Below are 24,157 nucleotides of genomic sequence, written 5' to 3' on the forward strand. Positions count from 1 at the left end.
CAACATTATTTTACATTACTTTTCCAATCTTCTTCTTTGTTTCTCACAATCTATAAAATACTTGTATTTCACCTCAGCAGTAGGGTTTACATCCTAGAAAAACTTCAAATGCATATAAGTGCCTGAACATCAGCCATATGAAACCTCAGATCAAGACTATGGCTTTGGATTCCCTCTTTATCATAGCCTCTGCTCATTAGGAGGGAAACCATACACCATCTGATCATCAATCCCACTTTGCAATGTAAGTCTGCCATCGGTGAGTAAGCGCACGGGGAGAGAAATTGAACGAAAAGAGAGGCAGAAGATAAGGGAGGGTGGATGTGTGTTATGCGGGAGGGATTGCCTACACACATATAGAATGTGTGTGCAGACGTATGTATGAGAACCGAGTGACGGGGGAAAGAAACAGAGGATATCAGATCCACACAGAGAGCTTCCTTTCACAAAAAACACTCCACTGAAGATGGAAACTGGATCGCAAAGCGCCCCCGTGCCCATGACCGAATAAGAGCGAGCGAGCGAGCGAGCAGTTATTGTCTTTTAAGGATCGAACTGACCTGTCATCTTTCAAGAGACACGTTCAGATTGTTTTTGATTATTTCCAAATCATTTTTTAGGTGTAGCACGTCGTTTCTCTGGATTATATGAAGGTGGTTGGATCTTGAAGACGGAGTGCGTCAAGTTAGCGCACGTATCCAACAAGTGGATGCATGAATTCGCCAGCAGCAGACAAAAAACGCAAACAGCCGGTGTCTTGAAATCCTATAAATCTGTGTATCGGTTGAAAAGCAATAGACTACAAATCTGCACCGATTAGCTCAGATTATCAAAGGAGATGCATGTGTATGCAAATTGTCTCGGACTGAGGTAGTTTTTTTTTTTTTTTTTCATCTATTGACTTTGTGTGAAGACATTTTAAAGCAAATAATCTAACTGCAATGAGGTAACACATTGTTTTCTGCTCTCCAGTCATTGACCAAAATCAAGATATTGCTGCGGTATCTGTCACCCACCTCACCCCTCTCCTCCCATCCATGGACTCGCTTCTCCCTTCCCTCGGTGACCGTGGGGGGAAGTTGGGATCCTCTCTTTAGACATTTCTGTATGACGAGGGCGCAGGTGGCACCTAAAGGTCGCAGTCATGCCGATGCACCCAGTCACCTCCACGTTGATGTACCGAGGGATCTGCACCATCCCTGACCTCCTCAACTACAGAGCCCCGGTGAACCTGCCTGAAGACGAGGTTGAAGGTGAGATGTTACCTGTTCATGTTTACCTGAGGGTAAGCGAGGCTAGTGAATTGTTTATCCACAGCTCATGTAGTGACGGTATGTTGGGCTGTGGTGTGGCTCGTTCAAACAGAAGCGGTCAGCACCTTGGACAGGGCTCAGAGATCCGTATAGAGGTGTAAAACTGGCTGATTTTCCTCTTAAACAGACCTTTTGCACATCTGTTTTCAAAATGTCCTTATTATATTAAACAGGGTGTAAAAATGTGTCACCCACTTTGTTATTAAAGATTTGTTTAAGTTTCTCTCATTGATTGGACATATGGGTTCCTTTCAGATGTCATATATGCCCTCATGGTGTAGCTGGTTGGGTTAATACAAAGAAAAAGCACCCGTGCAACCTGACTTGCCACAAAGTGTTTCTTCGTGAGAAAAGCAGTGATTCATTGTCTTAAACTGCAGGACATTTGGCTGAAGGAAGCTTGATTTTCCCATTGAGTAAAGACACAAACACTTTTTGATGGTCCAGGAGAGTTTGATAGTCCATTTTTTCCCAGTAAAATCTTTGTATGATTCAACATCTCTTGATTAAAAAGACGATATATGAAAATTATCTTTCTCTATCTTAATACCCTTTCAGCATCTATGGCACCGCAGTGTCACCTATCATCCAAAAGAATCACCCTTAAACAAGCACAACAATTCTGAGTTTGTTTCAACATCTGAGAATAATCAGGCCTGCAGCACTCGGGATGTGAACCTGCGACATCTGCACATTACCATGCAGTGGCCCAAGGGACACTGTTCAAGTCCCAAAGCAGGTGATTGCGTGTTTGCAGGGTTTTTATTGCGCGACACAAATCCCTGGAGAATGGTCTGTTCACTGCACCTTTCCTCCTTGGTACCGTAATAATGCACACATTGTCGGGGAAACAAAGACATTTTGACAGAGTGTTCTACTTTGCGTGACAGATTCAGAGAGATCAATTTGCAAACATGTCTTTTAAAGTAGTGTTTTTCTTTTTAGGCTCTGACTGACATGCAGTGTGAATTACAGACAAGCTGGGTCTTGTGAGAAATCTTGTCAGTGAAGGCTGGCACAGAATTTCCCCGGGGGAAAAGTCAGGAATGAACTGCAAATTGAACCTGGAGCTGTACAAATTTGAAATTACACAGACACTCACTCCTTTGTCTTGCTCAGACTCATAAAGAGGTCTGCATCTTTGGGGAAATGGTATTAATGGTTGGTATTAATTAAAAAAAGCTGAGTGGAAGAGTCCAATTGGTTTTCAGCAGAAATAAAAGAGTGCTTATTGAACGGCCTCAATACACCTGTTCACTAACTCAGCAGAAGAAACACCCAGAAGGAAACAAGGATGGGTGCATTATAGGCTAGTCTGTTTTTAGGTACAAAGTGCCTTTCGGTATTTTATTTTTCTGTAGCTTTCTTTTTCTCTTTTATTTCTTTGGCAACAAACAAACTGAGCCTGTGATAAAAGGGAAGTGTCAACCCATCAGTGCCAGAAGTGATCTTTACACAATGTCATGCCCATGATTACAACGTTGCATCACTCAGGGCTTTATTGTCAAACTTGATTTCCAGTGCACAGAGATCATGCTTGAAAGAAATGTATTTTGTGCACAGCAAAAGCATGAGGAAAAAAAGATGGATGTTTCTTATTTCCATAAGTTTTTATTGATGCTTTTTGGTTGTTTGGATTGAAAAATGTCAGTTTCCTTTTCACTCTCCCACTTTAATTTACAGACCGCTTTGGGGTGCAATAAACAGACAGCACTTCATTTTGACTTGAGTGAGTCAAATCCGCTTTTGCCGCCTTGCTGCAGTCACTCTGTTGCAAAACAAAGTGAGCCAGTGTGGCTTTGCAACTCAACTAATATATAGTGGCAGTTTGACTCAAATAGCAATGGGCTGCTTTGTGCAGAGAACAGGAAAGCCTGAGGTAATGCACAGTTAACAGCAGAGACAGAGGCTTTTTCAGCTGTTGCAGGGCATTAGCGATCCTGCGTGACAGATGTTTTAGGTTGTGTAAGAGGTAGACATGAAATACAGTGCCACAGAGGAGATTGAGTGTTGTTGTTGTCAAGAGTGTAACTGAGATTCACAGCTTTTCCTGCCATAAAGCAGACAATAGGAACAATTGGTTTGGTTGATGACCAAACTCAGAGACATACAATAAATCAATATCCGGCCAACATTTGTACTTTCAAAACTAAATATTTTATCTTTTGGAAACAGCCCTTCCTTTACCCTTATTTTATTTTCATCTGCTCAAAGATGGAGGACGGTGATACAAGCGAGCAGCTGGGATCATAACGCATTTTCCTCTCAAGCATTGCATTCAGCTCCCTTTTTTTTTTTGACCACATTACTCTGTCTCTTTAGGAGCTCCATTAAGATTATTTTATAAGCTTCATACTTAAGGATATTTGCACATTTTCCTCATGAAGAGGCTCTTCAACTAAGTGTGTCTAAAGTAAGTAAGTCTGCAATACTTTTGCTCTGGGTCAGCTGTAAAACATCATTAAATATTATATTAATGTGCTCCATGGTGTTGTTAGTTAGTCATTGCAGCAGAAATCCCAAATACATTTTTAGGATTTTAGAGATGTTGGAGTTTTATAACAGAGGTCTAATTGAGAGACCAGATATGAAACATTGCGATATATGATGACAAAATATACCCTTTGTGTTTGAATAACTATCAAACACAAAACATGTATATTCACTAATAGTGCAAATAATTAAGAGTGAAAACATAAATGTTTCCTGATTGAATGAACATCAATGCTTTCAGATTTTCCTCATGAATCTGTTAGCACTGTAGGCAGTAAAGGGAAAGGGTTACTACTTTAAACTTTTCAACAAAATGAGATTTTATAAGGTCAGACAATAACATTTAAAGGGATAACATGTTGCAACTATTAGTTTTTTGTTGTACACAGACAGCAGTGTACTGTAGGTCCCCAAACCAATTTCCTGGATACTGTAAAGGTCTATAAGTCATAATTGTTATTTGCATTCATCAATCTCGAGTGACTGTCGATGAGATTTAGACTGCAGTGACGTTGGACTGCCTTGGCGTCAATCCGTGTCTCGTCATCGCTTGCATCTCTTGAGAGACGGACGAGAATTGCCTGGAAGTCTGAAGTGTCACATACATCAGCTCGGCCGTCAGGGAACAAGGGCTTTGTCACAAAACGGAATTGCACGTTAGTGAATATGTGTGTGTGAGCGCATATATGGGGACAGAAGGCTCAAGCCCCATTGGCACACATAGCCAAGGACTTGATTTTCAATTACTGCCCTTGGACAGCCCAGGGATTAGACCAATGGCACCATACTTTGTGACTCTGAGAAGGTTGTCAACGCTATAATTGGAACAAAATGCTGTTTTTCTGAGGCCTTTTAAGCCAGTGTTTGTGTGTGTATGTTTAGTAGAAGGTGGAGGGTGGTAGCAAATACCTGAATATTTGGCAATGCAAGCATAAATTGAATCCATATTCTCCATTTCCCCTCCTACACAAGAGGGACGGAAAGAAATGTTGGTCATATTACAGGAGCTTAATATAGTTTAGACCTCCTCCACCAGTAACACAAACACAAACATGCACACACACACACACACACACACACACACACACACACACACACACACACACACACACACACACACACACACACACACACAGACACACACACACACACACACACACACACACACACACACACACACACACACACACACACACACACACACACACACACACACACACACACACACACACACACACACACATACACAAACAAAGCTCAGTGTCAATATCACTGCAGGTGGAATTAGGTGGGAAGCCCATTTCCACAATGCCTAACAGCAGCCGTATTGGAGGCAGCTTCAAACTGGTCCCAGGGCTGAGCCTAACGCATTTGTAAAGGGTCCCAGACGGAGGCTTGTGTAAACAGACTACAGAAGTTTCCTGTACACAAAACCAAAGATAAGGCTGGAGCAGAATGTTTGCAACAAGGTTGTGATCACTGTGTTTTGCGCATCATTTGTTTTCAAATCTGCTTGTAGAGAAGCCCAGGAAGTGCTTAGATAGAATGATGCTTACTCCTGTCTTTTGTTGATTTACAATGTCAATAGGAATACTTTGAATACATCTCACCTCAGGTCAAAACCACTTTTATACATCATTTATTCAATCGGAACCTAGCATAAAAACAGCATTTTTTTCTAAACAGTCAAAATAATTTGACAATAAGGATGAATTAATCCATTTAACATTCATGACCAAAAACTACAACAAGCTTAGCAAAAGGATAAGTTGCCTTCTGTTTAATAATTGAATTGTATGCCTCAAAACATGACTATAGTGACATATTAGAGCCTCTAATATAAATATATTCATAACTAAAACTAAATACCATTGCAATTTAAATGCACATTTTTAAAAAGCAAATTCTCATAAAAAAATTACCAATTTAGATGAACTCTTGGTCATTTAATACACTTAGTATACACATGCAGCACAATAAGAGAAGACGACCTCATTAATGGAACCTTGTTTCTGCAGATTAGATTTTCAAATATAAATATCAATACACCAAATTTAAAGTTTCATGGATGTGTCTAATGCAAGTAGTTTTCCCCTGACTCAGTTCCTGTTCCAATGTGTTTGCTTGGGCTTTCTCTTAATCATTGTCTCGGAAACATGGAAGTGTTTCCCAATCCACTGTCACAGCGCTCCAGTGGGGACAAATCTCTCAAGGAGCATTATAAATTGTAGAATAACTGTCTTCGGTATTTAGAATCAACTGCGCCCACAAAGTTATCGCTCCATGTGTTAACGTTCGTGGTGAGGGGGCTTTTCTCTTCTTCTTGTCTCCAGATCAAACACATATTGGGTTGTTACCCAGAGAGGCAGGAAGTTGAGGTGTTGCCAAAAGGACGTGATTGGAATAATACCTTCTTTCATTTGCTTCATATATACAAGCAATGGCAGGAAGGTCTGCCTATTGCCATTACTAAATCATAGACTATAGACATACAATCACCATGTTTACTCCATTTCATTCCTTTCAGTGACAATTGCAGGGTTGAAGTGGAGATAGGTGTCCTAGTGTTGCTGAGAGAAACAGTAATTTCTTCCTGCTTTTTGTAATGTAAGCGGCATTGTCATTGGCACATGTTGTATTTTCAGTGACTGGGCAGGTTTGTTATTTTCAACCTATGTCAATAATCTCCATTTATATCAACATGTTTATGAGAAATGAGCATACCAATTAGTCCACCAAAGGAGTAATTGAGCAAATAGGGTTAGATAATTTATCACCACATCATGCATACAGTACCTCCTAAACAAATGGTAAATGTAGCTTATATGCCTTGCAAATAGCTTAAGTCCAAAGTGTGTCAAAGAAAAATAAAGTTGTTCGGGGTAGAAATGTGAGGTTTCATAGTAAACCTTGAAGAAATAACCAGTAACTCTTAAATATAGGTAAACGTTTGGATGGTGAAACGCTAAAAACCATTGCTCATGGCTTGTGGACCGGACTCATTTGGGTCGTAAATATTCAAACTTCCACTCTGCATTGTGTTTTTGAAAGTATTGTGCTATCAGCAGTGAAAAATTGAACATGCTATCAGGGCTTATTTTTTAAGTCGCTCTCTTGGCAGAGTTTTGCGACTTTGCAAATCACTTTGACTGACAGCTTCCCCAAAAAACATTGACACCACCGTGTTCCTAATGGCATAAATTGCCTGTGAGGCGATCTTGATGTTTCTGCTCGACTCCTACTGTAGCTGCAGTAGAAAACATTGACTCATTCGTTCGCCCTGAGGTGGAGGGTTGACTTCCATTCCTTTGGAAATACTTACATGAATACAAATGAAGATATTTAAAGATACCGGCATCTGCTTGGCAAGACAGAAATTATGCACACAACGTATTGCTGGTGCAGAATCAGTGGGCGTTGTGGGGGTGAACTTACAAGGGGTCAACTGCGACCATTTTAAAACATGCTGCTAAGATGGTTTGGAGATGCTGGCTCATTTTCAAGTGTGGAGTGTGCAAACGATCCAGATGTGTACAAAGAACACTTATTTGACTCTTCTTCTAACTTCAGCTATTGACAGCTATTTGAAAGGTTCTCTCCCAGGAATCCAAAATGAGTACTATTATTGTTCTCTTGCAAAGAATCCCAGCTTAGTTTACGTAAATTGGATCCCCTAAGCAAGCAGTTGGTTTCGTCTCACATAGGCGAGAGCTTTTCCTTTCCTCCTACAGAAAGAGAGATGAGTTTTTAATCAAAGAACTCTCAATCTGAAATAAAATTGAAACAATATAGTGATATCCAATGCCATTACCTTTTCAATTCCTGGCTTCGAAATCTATTTGACATTGTTACAACTCGCAGCATCAGTTCATAACACAGAAGGCTTGAGTTTGTGATTAACAAAGCAGAAAGACATCAACAGCACTGGCTGCTGCTGCTGTATGTTGAGGGAAGGTGAGGGATCCGTAGAGAAATATCCATTGGGTGCCTGAACACCCTCAGAAGCTTTCCTGGATATCATAGGGAAACACAGAAGGAATAAAAGGAACACAATCAATACTGGAAGAATACATTCATCCATTTTGGAAAAGGATGTTGTTCACGACAGGCATCACATTACTCAGCCTCCCCGGGAAAGTTTACTCTAAGGTGCTGGAAAGGAGGGTCCGGCCGATTGTCGAACCTCAGATTGAAAAGGAACAATGCGGTTTTCGTCCTGGTCGGGGAACGACGGACCAGCTTTTCACTCTCGCAAGGATCCTGGAGGGAGCCTGGGAGTACGCTCATCCGGTCTACATGTGATTTGTGGATTTGGAGAAGGCGTATGACCGGGTTCCCAGGGAGATACTGTGGGAGGTGCTGCGGGAGTATGGGGTGAGGGGGTCTCTGCTCAGGGCCATCCAATCTCTGTACTCTCAAAGCGAGAGCTGTGTCCGGATCCTCGGCAGCACGTCGGACCGATTTCCAGTGAGGGTTGGCCTCCGCCAGGGCTGCGCTTTGTCACCAATCCGGATTTCGAGGCGTAGTCGTGGGGGAGGGGTTTGCAGTTCGGTGGGCTAAGGATTGCACCACTGCTTTTTGCAGATGATGTGGTCCTAATCGCTTCATCGGTCTGTGACCTTCAGCACTCACTGGATCAGTTCGTGGCCGAGTGTGAAGCGGCTGGGATGAGGATCAGCACCTCCAAATCTGAGGCCATGGTTTTCAGCAGGAAACCGATGGATTGTCCACTACAGGTAGGAAATAAAGCCTTACCCCAAGTGAAGGAGTTCAAGTATCTCGGGGTCTTGTTCTTGAGTGAGGGAACAATGGAGCGTGAGATGGGCCGGAGAATCGGAGCAGCGGGAGCGGTACTGCAGGCGCTTTACCGCACCGTTGTGACGAAAAGAGAGCTGAGCCAGAAGGCAAAGCTCTCTGTCTACCGGGCCATCTTCGTTCCTACCCTCACCTATGGTCATGAAGGATGGGTCATGACCGAAAGAACGAGATTGCGGATACAAGCGGCCGAAATAGGATTTCTCCGCAGGGTGGCTGGCATCTCCCTTAGGGATAAGGTGAGAAGTTCATTGATCCGGGAGGGACTCGGAGTAGAACCGCTGCTCCTTCGCGTTGAAAGGAGCCAGTTGAGGTGGTTCGGGCACCTAGTGAGGATGCCACCTGGGCGCCTCCCTAGAGAGGTGTTCCAGGCACGTCCAGCTGGGAAGAGACCGAGGGGTAGACCTAGGACCAGGTGGAGGGATTATATCTCTTCGCTGGCCTGGGAGCACCTTGGAATCCCCCAGTCAGAGCTGGTTGATGTGGCCATGGAAAGGAAAGTTTGGGGCTCTATTATTCTGGGGACATTTATGAAAGCCCCCTGCTTGTACATAATAGGGCAGGAATAATAATTCTCACTTTGTACATCTTCCCGTCACTCCACTCAATCCTGAACCGCTCTACCTGCATGATGGAGAGTCTTCTTATGCAGTCTTGCTAAACAGATATACAAGCAGCAATGCCTTTCAAAATGGCTCCCTCTGTTATATCAGTCCTAGATTAAATGGGGGGCATACGGTATGAATGTATGAAAAGCTCTACTTGAAAAAGATGGTGACGAGTGTGAGCAGAAATGAGCCGTTTCTTAGAGGGTGAAGTGACCCAGCACCACAGCTGGTGAGCCACATAATGAATATGTCCAGGGAAACTGCTTGAGAAAGGTTTTAATGAAGATTGTGGGGTTTTTTTTCAAATGTTTTGGATTATATTTTTAGCTAAACTTTAATGTAAGGTAATGTTACTCTGTAAATAACAACTGAAATCATTTATTTTTAAGAAAGGGTTCCTATAATGCTCATTTTCAAGATTCATAGTTTTTTATTTTGTGCCTATACTTCGACATGTTTAGATGCTGTAATCTTCAAAAAGGTCTTTATTTTTCTCGTACTGCCTGTGCTGCAGCAACTCTTTTCAGTCGGCTCTGATTGGTCAGCTGGATATCTCGGTTGTGATAGAAACACTAGTGTTATGTAGTGATGTCACAATGTTGCAGATGTAAACAATGGATTACAGTGGAGGCCTTTCAGACAAGGGTGTGTGGGGGAGAGGAGCTCCCTCTGGAGGGAACTTTGGGATTTTAGCCTTTGCAGTCCATTTGCATGCGCCAAGACCTTTACAACTCAATGCAGGAAAGGAAAAACTTGTGAAAACCCTGTGGGTGTCTTGTTTCTCCATGTAGAGTAGATTTTTTGTGAAACTGTATTTTTTTTTTAGGGATAATCTATCTTTCCATCTGATGTCCCCATGCCGCCCTGCCTCAATTGATTTAAATGTTTTCCTAATAAAACCAAAGCTTTACTTGTTGCTAAAGTCAGGAATATTTTTCTTCTTGTTTCTAGCCTTTGTTCTAAGCGAAGCTAATTGACTACTTGCATTAGCTATATTGAGATGGATAGGGAGGAGTCAATTTGCCCATTCTACTCCCTGCAAGCAGTCAAACTGTTGCCTTAATATAAAAAGAGAAGTAATATGAGCGATATGAAATGGGGAATCTGCTATGAGGTGGGTTTTCAATAGTATCCCCTGAAAGCACTTTCTCTGACATCCAGATCACACAAACAACCACCGTCTAAAATGAAACCTCAGTTAATCAGTTACTGTAATCTGGCATGACATTTATTGTTGCCAGGTTTGGTTTTGATGGAACACTTGGTGCAGCATAGCCGAGAATAGCATGAAGTGCTGTAATTACGTCTGTCGAGTAGGTTAAAGTTAAGTCATTCATTCCCATTTTGATCGATTGCCATTGAGGAGTGGACCCAGCAGACTTTATTACCTGTGAAATTAACTGTGATGAGTTCTGGAAGGTGGATTGCTTTTTCCCCATGGTAATATGTCCTCCCTTTGATGAACAATGCTGCAAAGTCTATACCAGAGAATAACAAAATCCAGCGGTGGAAAAAAAGTAATATTTGATCAGGTGCATACCGTAAACATGGTGGTACTGATGAGGGAGTGTTGGATAAGCTGTATTGCATAGTGGAAGATTTTGAGCGTACGTTTCTGACCTTTGTTCGAGGTGCTTCTTTCGCCTTGTGGATATTCGCCTCGATTCAGCTTGTCTGCTGTGATGATGAGAACTTTGAAAACATAAGAGCGAGGGAGGAAAAAAATGGAGAGAGATCAATAATTCTGCCTCTGAAAATAAAATCTAGAATAAAGCAACAGAGATGGACTATCATTTCATGGCCTTTCGCTGACTTCAATCGTTCAAGGTCAAGTGGGGTTTAAGAAGCTGGCCGGAGGATTTTTCTTATTAAGCATGAAGCACCTCAACCTTTCCAACTTTTTTCTCTGTCTGTTTCTCCCATTTTTTCCCGGTGGTCGTGTCAGCGTTTTTTTTGGCGAGGTTAAAGTGCTTCAAATTTCATAATGCGAAGCGGTATTAGCCAAACCTCGACATGGGATTTCCTTTAAGACTTAGACGACACTCTGCCATATATCCCTCTTTAATACTCCAGAGCCTTATTAGAAGCCTGTTATGGTAATATCAAAATCTTCCGGTTGCCCAAGTCGGCCCATATCCAGCTAAAGATGGATTAAGGTTGCTATGGGTGTTTAAAAATAGTCGCCGGGAGTTCACACAAACACACACAGCAAAGCAATGTTTTTCTCACACTGATAAGGTCTTACATAAAGAGTGGGTGTGCTGCAATTACCGATCCAAAGCAGCCTTAAGCAGATGCAGGTCTAACTGAGGCAAAGAAGATTTCTAGCTCTGAAAAACAAGCCCCGGATTACATTCACCGACACCTCTGTTACAAAAGCTCAGGCATTACCCTGTTCTGCTCCAAGTGCATTGCGAGTAATTAGGAAAAGTTTCCACTGATGCTCATTTTACCCTGAAAAGGGGTAAAGCTTTGCTTCAGGCATGCCTCGAAAATCCCAATAAACATTTCCCATGTTCTGTTAGGCAGAAAAGTAAATTCCACCTATTTTGTAATGATTGCTCTTTGAATGAATAATAAAGAGATAAACACCAAAATAAAAACACCACATAAAAAGTGGATGTCATGCACTTTGTCATTGATACTTGACACATCATGAATCCAAACATTTTCTGTTGGTCTGTATGAATCAGCTCCATTTCCAAGTGATTCCTGGCTTTGTTTAGTGCTGGGTACAATTCACAGACTGCTTCACGTCTCTATGCTTCAGAGTGCACTTCATTGATATACAACAGTGTTTGGGGAGAGCACCTTTTCTCTTGTGTGAGTTCAGCTTCAGATGCTTGGCTCACAACCCTAACATGGGCTTTTCATCCTCCGTCAGATCACACCACAGGGGACCGCATGGCAGCGCATCTTTGAAGGCCAACAAGCACCTCTCTACATCAAAGCAAACACCACATGCTGTCAACACAAATATTCACATCTCCCCAGTAGAGCCCTGGTCGTAGAGACAGAAGAGAAGATGCAACAACAGCCACTTAAATAAATAAAAGGTCAAATTTAATTGAAGCTGAAAATGAGATCAGTAATAAAGACGCCACAAGCTTTAATAAAATCTGCAGCAATGAAGGAAAATAAATGAAATGGTGACACTGATTTCACTCCTTGTTGGAAGTCAACGAAGGAGAGGAAGAACACAGTTGGAGCTCCTGCATCCTAGCATCTTCACTTCTCATGTACCAGTGATCTGTAAGGATCCTTCTGACTGGAGGTGGCACATGGCTGTTTATAATACAGAAAAACTGTAGTTACAAAGAGGCTAAAATCACAAATATGTCTTGTGTAAATCAATTACAGTTCAATAGATTGTACGCACACAGATTACTTCAATATTATCAAATAGTTTTTTATTTAACTACATATTAATTTGATCAATGTAGAGATAAATTATCACATCTATGTGTAAAGGCTTTTATAAAATAGGTTTTTCACACATTTAAGACCTTGAAGATTTTGTTTTGGTTGAATTTCATGGCTCTCATCAACCCAGCTTTCAGCCACAGCAGCTGGTTGAAGCAAAAATCAGTGTACCGTATGCTATCGTACCAGCACCAAATGACATTTTAGACAAAGTTAGCAACTAGCTGGTCATTTATGGTGTAAGATTTTACAGGTGAGCTTAAGGCAGAAATTCTATCATAAAAGAACAAACTACTAAAAACGAAACCACGTTAGTCAATGTTTTGATCAGGCAAATAAACACAAAGTGAATCAAAAACTATTTTTAATTAATATATATCAAAACACAACACAATTATGTTAAGTTTCAGTCTTCACATGTGAGGATTTATGGATTTGTTTAATTCAAAAGTGATTATCCTCAGGTTCTTGTTGTTCTGACCAAACAAATAATGAGATGTCAACCTGGCATTTCAATGTTTTAAAAAATATATATATTTTAACCTATTTTATGAAATACACAATTAAAAAAAATAATAATAATGAGAGCAATTAAAACATTATATATCATATCATTTTTTATTGCATAACAGGTGTACGACTTTTTTTTTCAAATTTGGTGAATTAGCCAGCAGTTTTGAAAGAACAAATCAGAATCAGAATCAGAAACCTTTATTCGTCCCAGAGAGGGGACATTTTCATTAGTCTTTCATCAAATCTCCAGTTTTGTGACAAGAAAAAAAACGTGTATCTCCTCCTCATTTATTATTATCTTACCTATGATATAGTTTGGGAAGATACATTGAAAAGATCCTCCTATTTACAGTAGATTGATTCATTTCAAAGCTACAGGAGCATTTGTTACATTTTGCCTCTCTTTGATTGAGCAGGACAATTCAGGTCATCTGAAATCACTAAAATCAGAGTTATTCAGTTTTTGCTGGAACATCTATTCACGGTCTGGGAGAAAAACAGTGTCTCAATTACAAGAGTCACTTAGGGGCATAGGAGTGGATTATTTCAAAGAATACATTCAAAATGGGAGAATATAGCTGTTTCTGCTGGAGGTAATTAAGATCTCAATGATATAGCAGTCTATGTGGATAGCACATGGTCCAAAAGAGAACTTATTTCTTGTTGTGTATGTTAGTCAGACTCTGACTCTTCAGGCTTTACATATTGCATCTTGTGATTGTATATCTTCCTTACATTCATAATATTTCTAGCCCATGCAGCACTAAAGCATTTATATTCTGTAAATGTTATGTGACAGCGGACAACATCATACTACAATAAAGTGTGCCTGTATTTCATTAGAATCAAATGTTTTGATGTATCAAAAATAGTATAAACTAACCACAAGTCTGAGGTTTTGCTCACCTTGGCCTTTCATCAATAAATAAAGCTTTCGGGGGAGATGGAGTATTTCATAAAACTGTTTTGGCACCTTATTCAAAAGTGTGTTTGCCTCCTGTGTGGCAGAAACATATTTTTTTCAGGGAGTGCTGGAAAGCCCCTGCTTCTCCAAAGTAAACAGATGGAGCAGGGACCTCAGGTGGAAACCGAGGTATTGTTTTTCTATAAACAATAAGATCACATCCAGGGAAGGAAAAAAACACAGCTGGAGGCTCTCAATGATTCAAACTGTGCCTCCAGTAAGACATTTTGTAGGGAAAAGCAATGTGAAAAATAGCTGCTGTGAATGTCACTCTGCTGTGTTTTAGAAATTGCATGCCCAGATGTAATCTATTGCAATAAATGATTGACAAGTAGCCCTCTCCCTGTGGCAGGGGTTCAATTCTGTGTTTATGATTACAGCAAACTATTACCTAAAGCACAGCGAGCACATTATATTCAGAATGACACGCGCTGTTTTCGGTCATTATTGGTATTTTATGTTTTGTTTTGCATTTGAAATATATGTCTCAGGTTGTCATGCTGCTGATTTATCCCCGGGGCTCGGCCACTCCTCACCGCTGTACACTCCGGTAAAGGACCTAAGCGGTAATTCCCATTTACCAGGACTTTGCAGGGAATTGATGAAGTGGCGTGAAGTTTAATAACAGCTAATTTAATGTAAAAAAAGAATGGGAAATCATTTAAATTCACATTTTAAATGTTATACTGCCTCCCCAGGCAGACAGTGATTGTCTAACAAAGATATATCGTGCTCTATTTAGCTTTGTTTTGTACTAGTCATTCAAAACCCGATCTATATCTTTATCATTTAAATCTAAACATCACTATGACCTAAAACATAACAGTCTATCAGACGGACCTTGTAAATACTTTATTTACAAATGCAGAATATGACTCTTACATGAATATTTAATGATATATTTCATGGTTTCTGTTTCCAGCAGAGGTACTGTATAACATTTGATTTTCTAAAGATTTACTCCATGCATCATATCCACTTTAAGATTCCTGTGCGGCTCTGCACTAGTGTGTGGTAATCAGGCGCGTGACACGGAGATGTGACAAGTTTAAAAGTGTAGGTTTCTCTGTGGTGGTTGTTACTGCATTTAAATGAAGCGATTCAGTCCCTCATGAAGAGTAAACAAGCAGAGGACGAGGGGAAAATGCAGTGTGACTGAACTGAGGAATTAGCTTCTTTGTTTTGGCAGACTTCAAACTGCATGTCCAGTACTGTGATGTCTTTGGATTTGGATTTTATTTTGCCTTTCTATTGACAGTTAACCTTGTTTATATGGGTACATTGGCCCTCGTGTTTTATCTCAAACTAACTGCTGCCAGTACCGTGAGACTCCTTACTCCAATTTTACATTATCGAGTTAACTCCAGTGGTTTAGTATTGAACTTCCATTAAGTCTGAGAAGTCGCAGGAGAAAAAAACAAAACGCAGTGCAGTAGCGGAAGATATATTTGCTGCTCTAGACACATTTTAGTTCTTAGTATGAGTCCAGGTAGCGTGTTGCAAGGTTGAGAAACTTGGAATGAGAAGGGAAGACAATAATCTCACAGCGGAGGATTTAACTGACTTGGAAGCTTTCATTTACCAACATTATTCCTGGGAACATTAATTCCAAATCCTTCAAAGGTAAAAGACAATTGAATAGAGACAAAAGAAGGGGAGTCTTTCAAAGGCTCAGCTTTAACTGCAAACGTTTGTTTAGTCTCCTGACCCATATCTTTAAATAAACATTTAGTGTCAGTATTAAAGCACAACTTCATGAAGAATTAGAAGACGTTTGTTCTGCCCTTCAAAAAAACAAACATACATTTGTTACATCTGTCCACAATTTTGTTTGATGATTTACTGAACATAATGCTGTCAATAAATGAATATGGTTTACTGTTCTTATCGTTATGACAGATTATTTCTAAGGAATGATAGAATGGATAGGAACCCCTAGATGTTACACTTACCACACGTTGTATGACAGCAGAACATTTTGTGAGGTTGTTTTTGGCATTAAACCTTTTGGCGGCGGATACAAAAAAACCTAAAGGTTACATTTTACAAGAAGAGCAGAGGGTATTTCCCGTTAGGATGTTAACAATTTGTTCTGATCACAGCTCTTTGTGAGAGAATATTTATTTTTGATCGTTTTTTTTTGTCACTTTGCTGTTAGAATTTGTTCTCCTCAGCTGCCAACCCTCATATAACTGTGACTCAAGCATTGATGCAGCATAACAAATGTGTCTTTGGTGCGTGGAACATTTCCCACTTTCATATCCTGCTCTGCCGTAAGCTCATGTTTATGTGTGTTTGTGTGTGTGTGTGTGTGTGTGTGTGTGTGTGTGTGTGTGTGTGTGTGTGTGTGTGTGTGTGTGTGTGTGTGTGTGTGTGTGTGTGTGTGTGTGTGTGTGGCTGTCTTCTTTGCAGAGATCCGCGAGGCCTTCAAAGTGTTTGACCGCGATGGGAATGGGTTCATCTCAAAGCAGGAGCTGGGGATGGCTATGCGCTCCCTGGGCTACATGCCAAACGAGGTGGAGCTGGAAGTCATCATTCAGAGACTGGACATGGACGGTGAGGCAAACAGCTTAGATTTCATACTATCTTGAGTGGCAAAGCACAGAAGCTTTGCTCTCTTTCAGCAGACAAATGTGGTCTGTAGTAGGCAGTCAAACAGCACAGATACACACTGACAGTTTTTGTTTATTTTTAACAGGCGATGGCCAGGTGGACTTTGAGGAGTTTGTCACTCTTCTGGGCCCAAAGCTGACGGCAGCGGGGTTGCCAGATAAGTTCCACGGCACTGACTTTGACTCCGTATTTTGGAAGGTGATCATTATTCAGTCACTCGTTTCGTGCCTATTAAGAAGATAGACAGCGGAAAAGCGGCTCTAGGAAACCTCTGAGCGCAGAAACATTTAGACTCTGCCAGTGTGCCACTTTAAAAGCGAAACCAGTTTTTAATTTCCATGTCCACTGGGTTGTTATTAATGGGAAGATTTTAATCTGGGAGAGGATTCCCTTTAGAATCCAGACTTTGAGTTAATATCTTCGCGTCATTGTGTGTGGCAACAGTCTTAAAACCGAGAACATTAAAGTCAATGTTAAGTAAATTTGATAGTGAATTATTTACAGATGCTTCATTAGATAATCAAATGCTCACTTTGACAGAGGGATGGAATTAATGGGATGATGCTCGTGTCCTATCTGCCTTTGCTGTAGGTACGTGATAACAGTGCCAGAGTGGCAGTTAAAAGTGAGGCTCCAAATTCAACTGTGAAAGAGATGATTTGTTGGAATATTCGGTTCAGTCAGTTTACAAAAAAAGAATCATAACCAAAGAAACCTGCTGAGAATGTCAAGATAGCAGAGAGGACTAATGCAAAGGCTGCAAAGGCTTAGATAACATTATACAAGAGTGTGAGTGGATTGACATTTGTTTTAAGTGTCAGATTTCAACACATTTTCCATAATGCCAGTGGTGGAAAATAGCGGTGTTCCTTTACTCGTAAATGAAATTTGAGCTACTTTAATTGATAACAGTTAAACTAAGGTACTTATACTTTGAAGCAAATTGTGAATTATTTCAATAGGAAATTCAATTCAGGGGGTTGGCTTGTATTTTTGATTGGATGTGAACTTACTAAAGTCTCACACTTCTATACATTTTAAGCTTTTTTTTATTGATAAATCCATATTTGAATCCCAATCAAACTTCTCCATACACTTCTATTTTTGCTGTTAGTGTTGTCTTCCTTTTTTACTTGAGTTTGTGCCTACATATTGTCTGAAAGTGTTTGTGTATGTGTGGTGTTGTCCACCCGCCTGTGTCTAAGTTAACGTAAAGTTATGTGTGTCTTTCTCCAGTGTGACATGCAGAAGTTAACAGTGGAGGAGCTGAAGAGGCTCCTCTACGACACCTTCTGCGATCACCTTTCTATGAAAGACATCGAGAATATCATCATGACTGAGGAGAACCACATAGAAAACCCCGGGGAGTGCCAGGTGGATATAGACAGTAAGGAAGAACGTAAAACTCTGCTGTTTATGTGAATGATATTTCGTAGCAAACGGTGCAAACTGAAGGCGTTGCGGTTAAGTTGAATGCATATAACCGAATCGCTTCTTCTGTAGAACTTTTCAAGAAAAAACAAACATCCAGGCTTTAAAGTGCAACTGAAATGAATTTTCATCTATCATTCAAATGAAATTTTGACTTTTTCTTAAACCATCAATCCAACTTGAACTAAATTTTCCGGGCATAACTTGTTAAAACGGCCATTTAAAAGTGTGAATTATGTGGCCTTGGGTGCGAAATTGGCCATGTGACCGTGACGTCATAGGGTTGACTCCCTTATTTGCTGGTATGGCTGGCTGCGAAAACAACATACATTTGATGGACCTATATCTCATCAAGGAACTAAAATTCTGATACAAACATCAGCAGGTCGAAAGAACACACCTCTAACATTATGTGCAAAAACTTTCGTTGAATTTAAGCCACACAAATCGATTTAATATCTATATTGTAGAGGCTCTCTGCACCTCCCGTAGGCTATGGGTAGGCTAATGGAAATGAAAGAAAGTTACCATTTTCGGCACAGGATCGGCGGGCACAAAACAGCCATCGCTTCTACTACACGCTTATTATTATTAAGATGTTATCAATCAAATGACACAATAGTGTATGTTTGCTGTGGTAAACTGGAAAAGATTTGAACATGCCGGTTTCGCAGGTATGGCATTCTGCTGCGCTGTCTTTGACACGTTGAAACCTAACGAAGTGGCACTTTGAAATCCAGCCACTTAAAAAAAACTTGTGTGATAATAACATGGTTTTAATGTAAGCTTAATAAACAATGGCGTTATCCCCATTATTATGCCGAAATGTATCGATCAACCAGCTACATCTACCTTAGTTCATTTTGTTTATGGCAACGGTTGACAAGGAAGATGCTTTGCTTTGACGCAGGCTCAAGAGTATTTTCTCAGAAGCGAACAGTAAGCGAACACTATTATATGTATATTTAAAAAACAAGTCCAGTAATGTCAGATCTGGAAATTTCCGAAATAAGTGAAAGGAGCGAGACAGATAGTTCTAGTAGGCCTACAGATACAGATGGTGAGTCTGTGGAGTCGGACTATGTTGGTGCCTACCAGGATGAGCCGTTAGCCCTACCGGGCGAAAACGGAAAACAGTTCCAGTATTTTTTTGTTTCGGAAACATGTGCAGAGAGATGCCTTCAGTGAAGCTGCTATTTTTGCAACTAACACCATTTGGCCCTCCAGCAACACAATATTTTCCACTGTGCTTTGATGTCTTAGCCATAGACGCCGCCATTACAGTTAGACTACTAGAACTTCTGTCAACCCTATGACGTCACGCATAAAAAAATGAATTCGCACAAAAAGACAAAATGTGGCTCCTTTTGAGCCCGTTTTAACATGACTTCCCGGATAAATTATTATCCAGACAATATCTCATTTTAATCGCAAGGCTTAGAACCTTTAGAATCAGCACCCAAAACTGAAATTCCAACAATTAAAATTCGTTTCATAAGTCCTTTAAGCTACACAAACAACTGTCTGCTGAAAACAAATTTTCCCTTACATACCAACCTGCATGCTCAGTTTTGAGGAAATCGTATTTTTCTAGGTCCCAAAATCACAGTTTTAAACACTTGTTTGATATTGTAAAATGGAGAAAAACAGAGCAAATTTACTCAGTTTGTTACGTTTTATAAGTTATGGATGTTTATGGATAAATAAGTAAACATCGACTTTTCACGGGAAACAAAAAATGGATCTCCTACTGTGGAAATCTGGCTTATTCACTGTTCCTATACTGCGGTTTCATAATACTTCACAAAAACTTAATTTGCATATTTTGTCCATTGTCTTGCAAATGTACAAATGTCTGCAGAAGGGAGACTTTAAAAATTAAACTTCACAATTGCTGAGGCTCCATGAGCGTACACCGTAATGCAGACATTTCATGAAAATTCTTAAGTAACTAAAACGGGTAAGTTTACTGAAAAAACACACTAGAAGAAGCAAATGAAACTTTTTATTACAAAATATCCTGATGGCTAAAGAAAATGGCATGATCAGTTTTAGGAAGCTGGAAAAATCTTCTATTTGGACAAAAATACAAGAGTCAAAACCTATAGACAACACATATGAACGTTTCTAGTGAAACATGTTGTATCGCTTCCGTCGCTTCGCTCTTACTTCATACGATTCTGCAAATATACAACACATTTTCTCTGAGCACTGAGCATCCTTTAATATGGCAGTCAGGTGCCAATCCATTTGTTTCTTGTTCCAAACCGTCAATCAGCATTTCAATCAAGATGCTGTTACACAGCGTGCAGGTGTGAAAACCCTTTCAATTGTGTTCATCTAATTGTAAGGCTTTGTGATGCGCCCTTTTCATTCAGAAATGACTATCGGGATATCTTTCAAGCATTAAATTACACCTGATTCAACAGACCTTCAGGTAACGCTTTTTCTTCTTTCCTTCCCACTTCTGTTTTGGTTTCTAGGTTCCAGCCCGACGCAGCAAGTCAAGCAAACTTGTGTGCGCAAGAGCTTGATTTGCGCCTTTGCCATTGCTTTCATCATCAGCGTCATGCTTATCGCAGCCAATCAGGTGCTGCGGAGTGGTATGAAATAGGAGCCGTGGCATTTTCAGCCTTGACTACCACCTAGAGGCTGCCTCACATACAAATGACTATAAACATAAAGCTAAAAAATATAAAATGGATACAACAGACATTCACGCAGCTGTAAATTGGCAAATTACTGCGGGAAAAAAAATGGAGTCACCAAGGACACACGTGCAGGGATTCGCCAGGAACATGCTGAAAACTTTCAAGGACAACAGGACCTCAAATAGAAAGAGACAGCAGTGTATGCGAAGTGGACAGCTGCCTATACATATCACTCATACAACATTTAGTATCCATTAGCTATGTGCATTTGAGCAGTGTTGCATTCAGTAAGGTGGCAGCTATAAAGAGAAGTGTTTTGACTGTCCAGTTTTGTATTTGTCCAGTGTACCAAACCGTTTATTATAAAGCAGTAGAAAGAAATCTGTGAAATATTGTGGGCACAGTTGGAGAAAATGTATTCCTGAGGCTGGAAGGTGTTGTTATGTGCAAGGTCTGGAGTTCACATTGTTGTGGAGATATTGTATACGGTGCAAAATTGTTGAAGAACAATTTGTGTATAAAAAAAGCTTTGTAAGAAACAAATATCTGCAGGGAGGTGCATGTGATTGTGTGGATAGTTCCACTTATTCACAGGCTGCAGGGTTAGGAAGGTTAACAGCTCGAGGGAGAAATTGTGTTGAGGTCTGAAGGGACAGTTTACTGACTGGAAAGTGGCTGGACATGCAGTAAACACTCGACTCTCCGGCTCCACTGCGGGGCTTTGCAGGCCTCAGAGGATGACCTTCATCTATGCATGAAATGCATGGATTTAAACAGTTGCCGTCTTGACACATTTGTAAAAGTTATTCTCTATGTATTACTCATTATGACTGTAACAGCTGTTCTCAATTACTTAACGACAACTGTGAGCAATTGTGTGCGATGCGGGGTGTCAGCAATCACAACAAAAGGAAAGCATACAAATGCATGAAAAAGAAGGGCTGCTTTAGTACATGCTCTAAAAAAAAGATTTCCAGGATTGCTAAACTGCTTACCTTGCGCCTGATGCCCACTACTACCGTAGAGTTAGATATGTGTCTCGCAACCATTTTAAAGAATATGCATTGGAAATCATCTGGTTGGTAGTACGGCTGAACAGGAATGTATTTTTTATTTATTTATTATGTCTGTATGCGTTGTGAAGGAGCAATAAATGTGTGTAAAATAGACATCTTACAATGCTTGATACAGACGCGAATCTTCAGAAAAGTTACCCCCAGTGGACCTATCAACTGTTAAGGTCAGAAAAGTTTCTAAAGCACTTTTCAAAGGAAGGTTTTTGCAATACAACAGAGACCCTCTTTTTCTGTGAGACGCAGAAAGATAAGTGGGAAGATGTGTGTCAGAAGCTGCACAGTGCATTGGGGTTTGAAAGGGGCCATATGGTGTAAACTGTTGCAATAAAACATAAATATCTGTGAGGCCACCACATGAATATGATTGGGTGTAGTTTAGATTGTTTTGCATGCATCTGGGTATGTTCCCTCATCATCAGTGTGTATTGTACAACCAAAGCTTAGAAGGGATCTGTGACAGCAAAATTAGGCCACATAACGAAAGTGATCTCAAAAAACAACGATGAATTTAACATTTTAATTCTTAAGATAACCCATAAACAGTAGAAATCTAAATAATCCACATCTTCTGAATTTCTCTCTTTAGGATCTCTTTTGGCAGCTTCCCAAACTTGGATCTCACACAAGGGCCAAAACCTTATTGAAAGGCAACCCATTTAGACAACCCTACCAACAGGAGCCATGCAGGATAATGATTATCTGATGCACCCGGGCAATTTGTCAAAAGTGTCAACTCTTTGTGGAACACATTCATAAAAATAAGAGAGAAAAAAGCCCATTTGTTAACAGATACCTTGGTTTCAATTTTTGCACTTTACGATGTGCTGCAATGCACAACAACTCACCGTCATGATTGTTCATCCGATTCCTCATATATTTAAGACCTGAATAATTACATTTAGGCCTAAAAGATCAATTACTTTACCATAGATGTCTATTTTTGTGAAAAGGAAATAAAAAATAGTATCGAAGTAGATATAACTTACTGACAAAATACACCGAGTCATTCATTTTCTATCATCACCAAGGGTACATTTTCATTGGGAATAAAGTTATATATTTATTTGATTGTTGCCTTATTCTTTGAGACACTTTTGCATTTTGCATAATCATATAAACACTTGTACAAACCAATATTTATTTTCTTTTTACCAATGAAAAAAATATATGAACATGTTGATAGTCTACTGAATGTTCTATTTCCATTGTACTGTTCTTTGATACCTGTCTTTGGATCTTGCAAACATGTTTCTTGACAGTGTGATATCTGTTCATTGACTCAACCAAATGTTCTATGTCTGTGGAATGGTATTTCACAATAATAAAAATAACTACCATGTTATGTTCCAGTGAAATCATTTCGGATTTTTCAAATCTTCAATCAGGCAGCTGGAGATGGCTCTATGAAATGATGAGGATCAGTTTGGCTGTATTGATTGACATCCTGTCATTTCAGATTGAAATCCACATCAAGTGATGGATTTTTCAAGGTTAGCTGAATCCATGGATTGCTTTTTTCCATTTTGAGAGACCCTTTGGCTTAGCTGTGTGTTTTGTACCACCGTTCACATTTATTCCAACAAAATGGCCTCTTATGTCTCAAATCTCAAAAGCTTTGGTCAGGCTGTTCTGTTTTGGGTGTCTTAAAGGAGACTAGGAGAGACTTCTGCAACTATATTTCACTTGAAACATTTTATTTACTACATAAATTTGTTTGCCTATGTTATCTAAACAGACTCAAGGACTGAAGAATTCCAGACTTTGTGCCACTCATTCTTAACAACCGACTATACATTCAATGACAGGCACAACCTACCCATTCAAGAGAAAGCCACGGGTCAACGATTTGCAACATCTTACGCCATTATTTACATGAGCGAGTGGGATCGGGAGGCAGTGGCCATGTTCATACTCCAACCTTCCCTTTACCTCCGCTACCTTGATGACATCATCGTTATCTGGCACCATCCCATCGCATCTTTCCCCCAGTTCCTCAACACCCTCAACAACCATCAACACTCCATAAATCTCGAACACACCATACATGCACAAGAAATCAAATGCTCCCTTCTTCCCCTACCCTAATTAGGGTCTTAATCGTTAACCGTTTGCCGCTAAACCAGAATTTGCACAATTACCTTCTTAAACAGTACCCCACTGGGATTGCGGACCCCCTAGGTTTTGGTTCTTGTCACCTTGAATGTTTATGGGCCTAAGACACTACAAATTTGTCAATGAAGAGAACAAACAAATGAAG

At 40.1% G+C, this 24,157-nt stretch overlaps 1 protein-coding gene across 3 annotated transcripts; it reads left to right on the forward strand.

Annotated features, from left to right (window-relative positions):
- Positions 1-323: 323 nt before the first annotated feature.
- On the forward strand, positions 324-23,221 carry LOC134873153 (calcium-binding protein 7). Of its 3 annotated transcripts, none has more exons than XM_063896590.1 (6): positions 324-870; positions 973-1,253; positions 16,542-16,685; positions 16,828-16,940; positions 17,979-18,129; positions 20,657-23,221. In XM_063896590.1, exons 2-6 carry the CDS (start codon positions 1,145-1,147, stop codon positions 20,785-20,787), a joined length of 648 nt encoding a protein of 215 aa, XP_063752660.1. In that variant the 5' UTR covers positions 324-870; positions 973-1,144; the 3' UTR covers positions 20,788-23,221. The 3 variants fall into 3 exon arrangements, with proteins under 3 accessions (XP_063752660.1, XP_063752662.1, XP_063752661.1); XM_063896592.1 differs by having other exon boundaries at positions 17,979-18,116; XM_063896591.1 differs by lacking the exon at positions 324-870 and having other exon boundaries at positions 890-1,253.
- Positions 23,222-24,157: the final 936 nt, after the last annotated feature.

This window comes from Eleginops maclovinus, chromosome 12 (genome assembly GCF_036324505.1).
Source record: "Eleginops maclovinus isolate JMC-PN-2008 ecotype Puerto Natales chromosome 12, JC_Emac_rtc_rv5, whole genome shotgun sequence".
Taxonomy (NCBI): domain Eukaryota; kingdom Metazoa; phylum Chordata; class Actinopteri; order Perciformes; family Eleginopidae; genus Eleginops; species Eleginops maclovinus.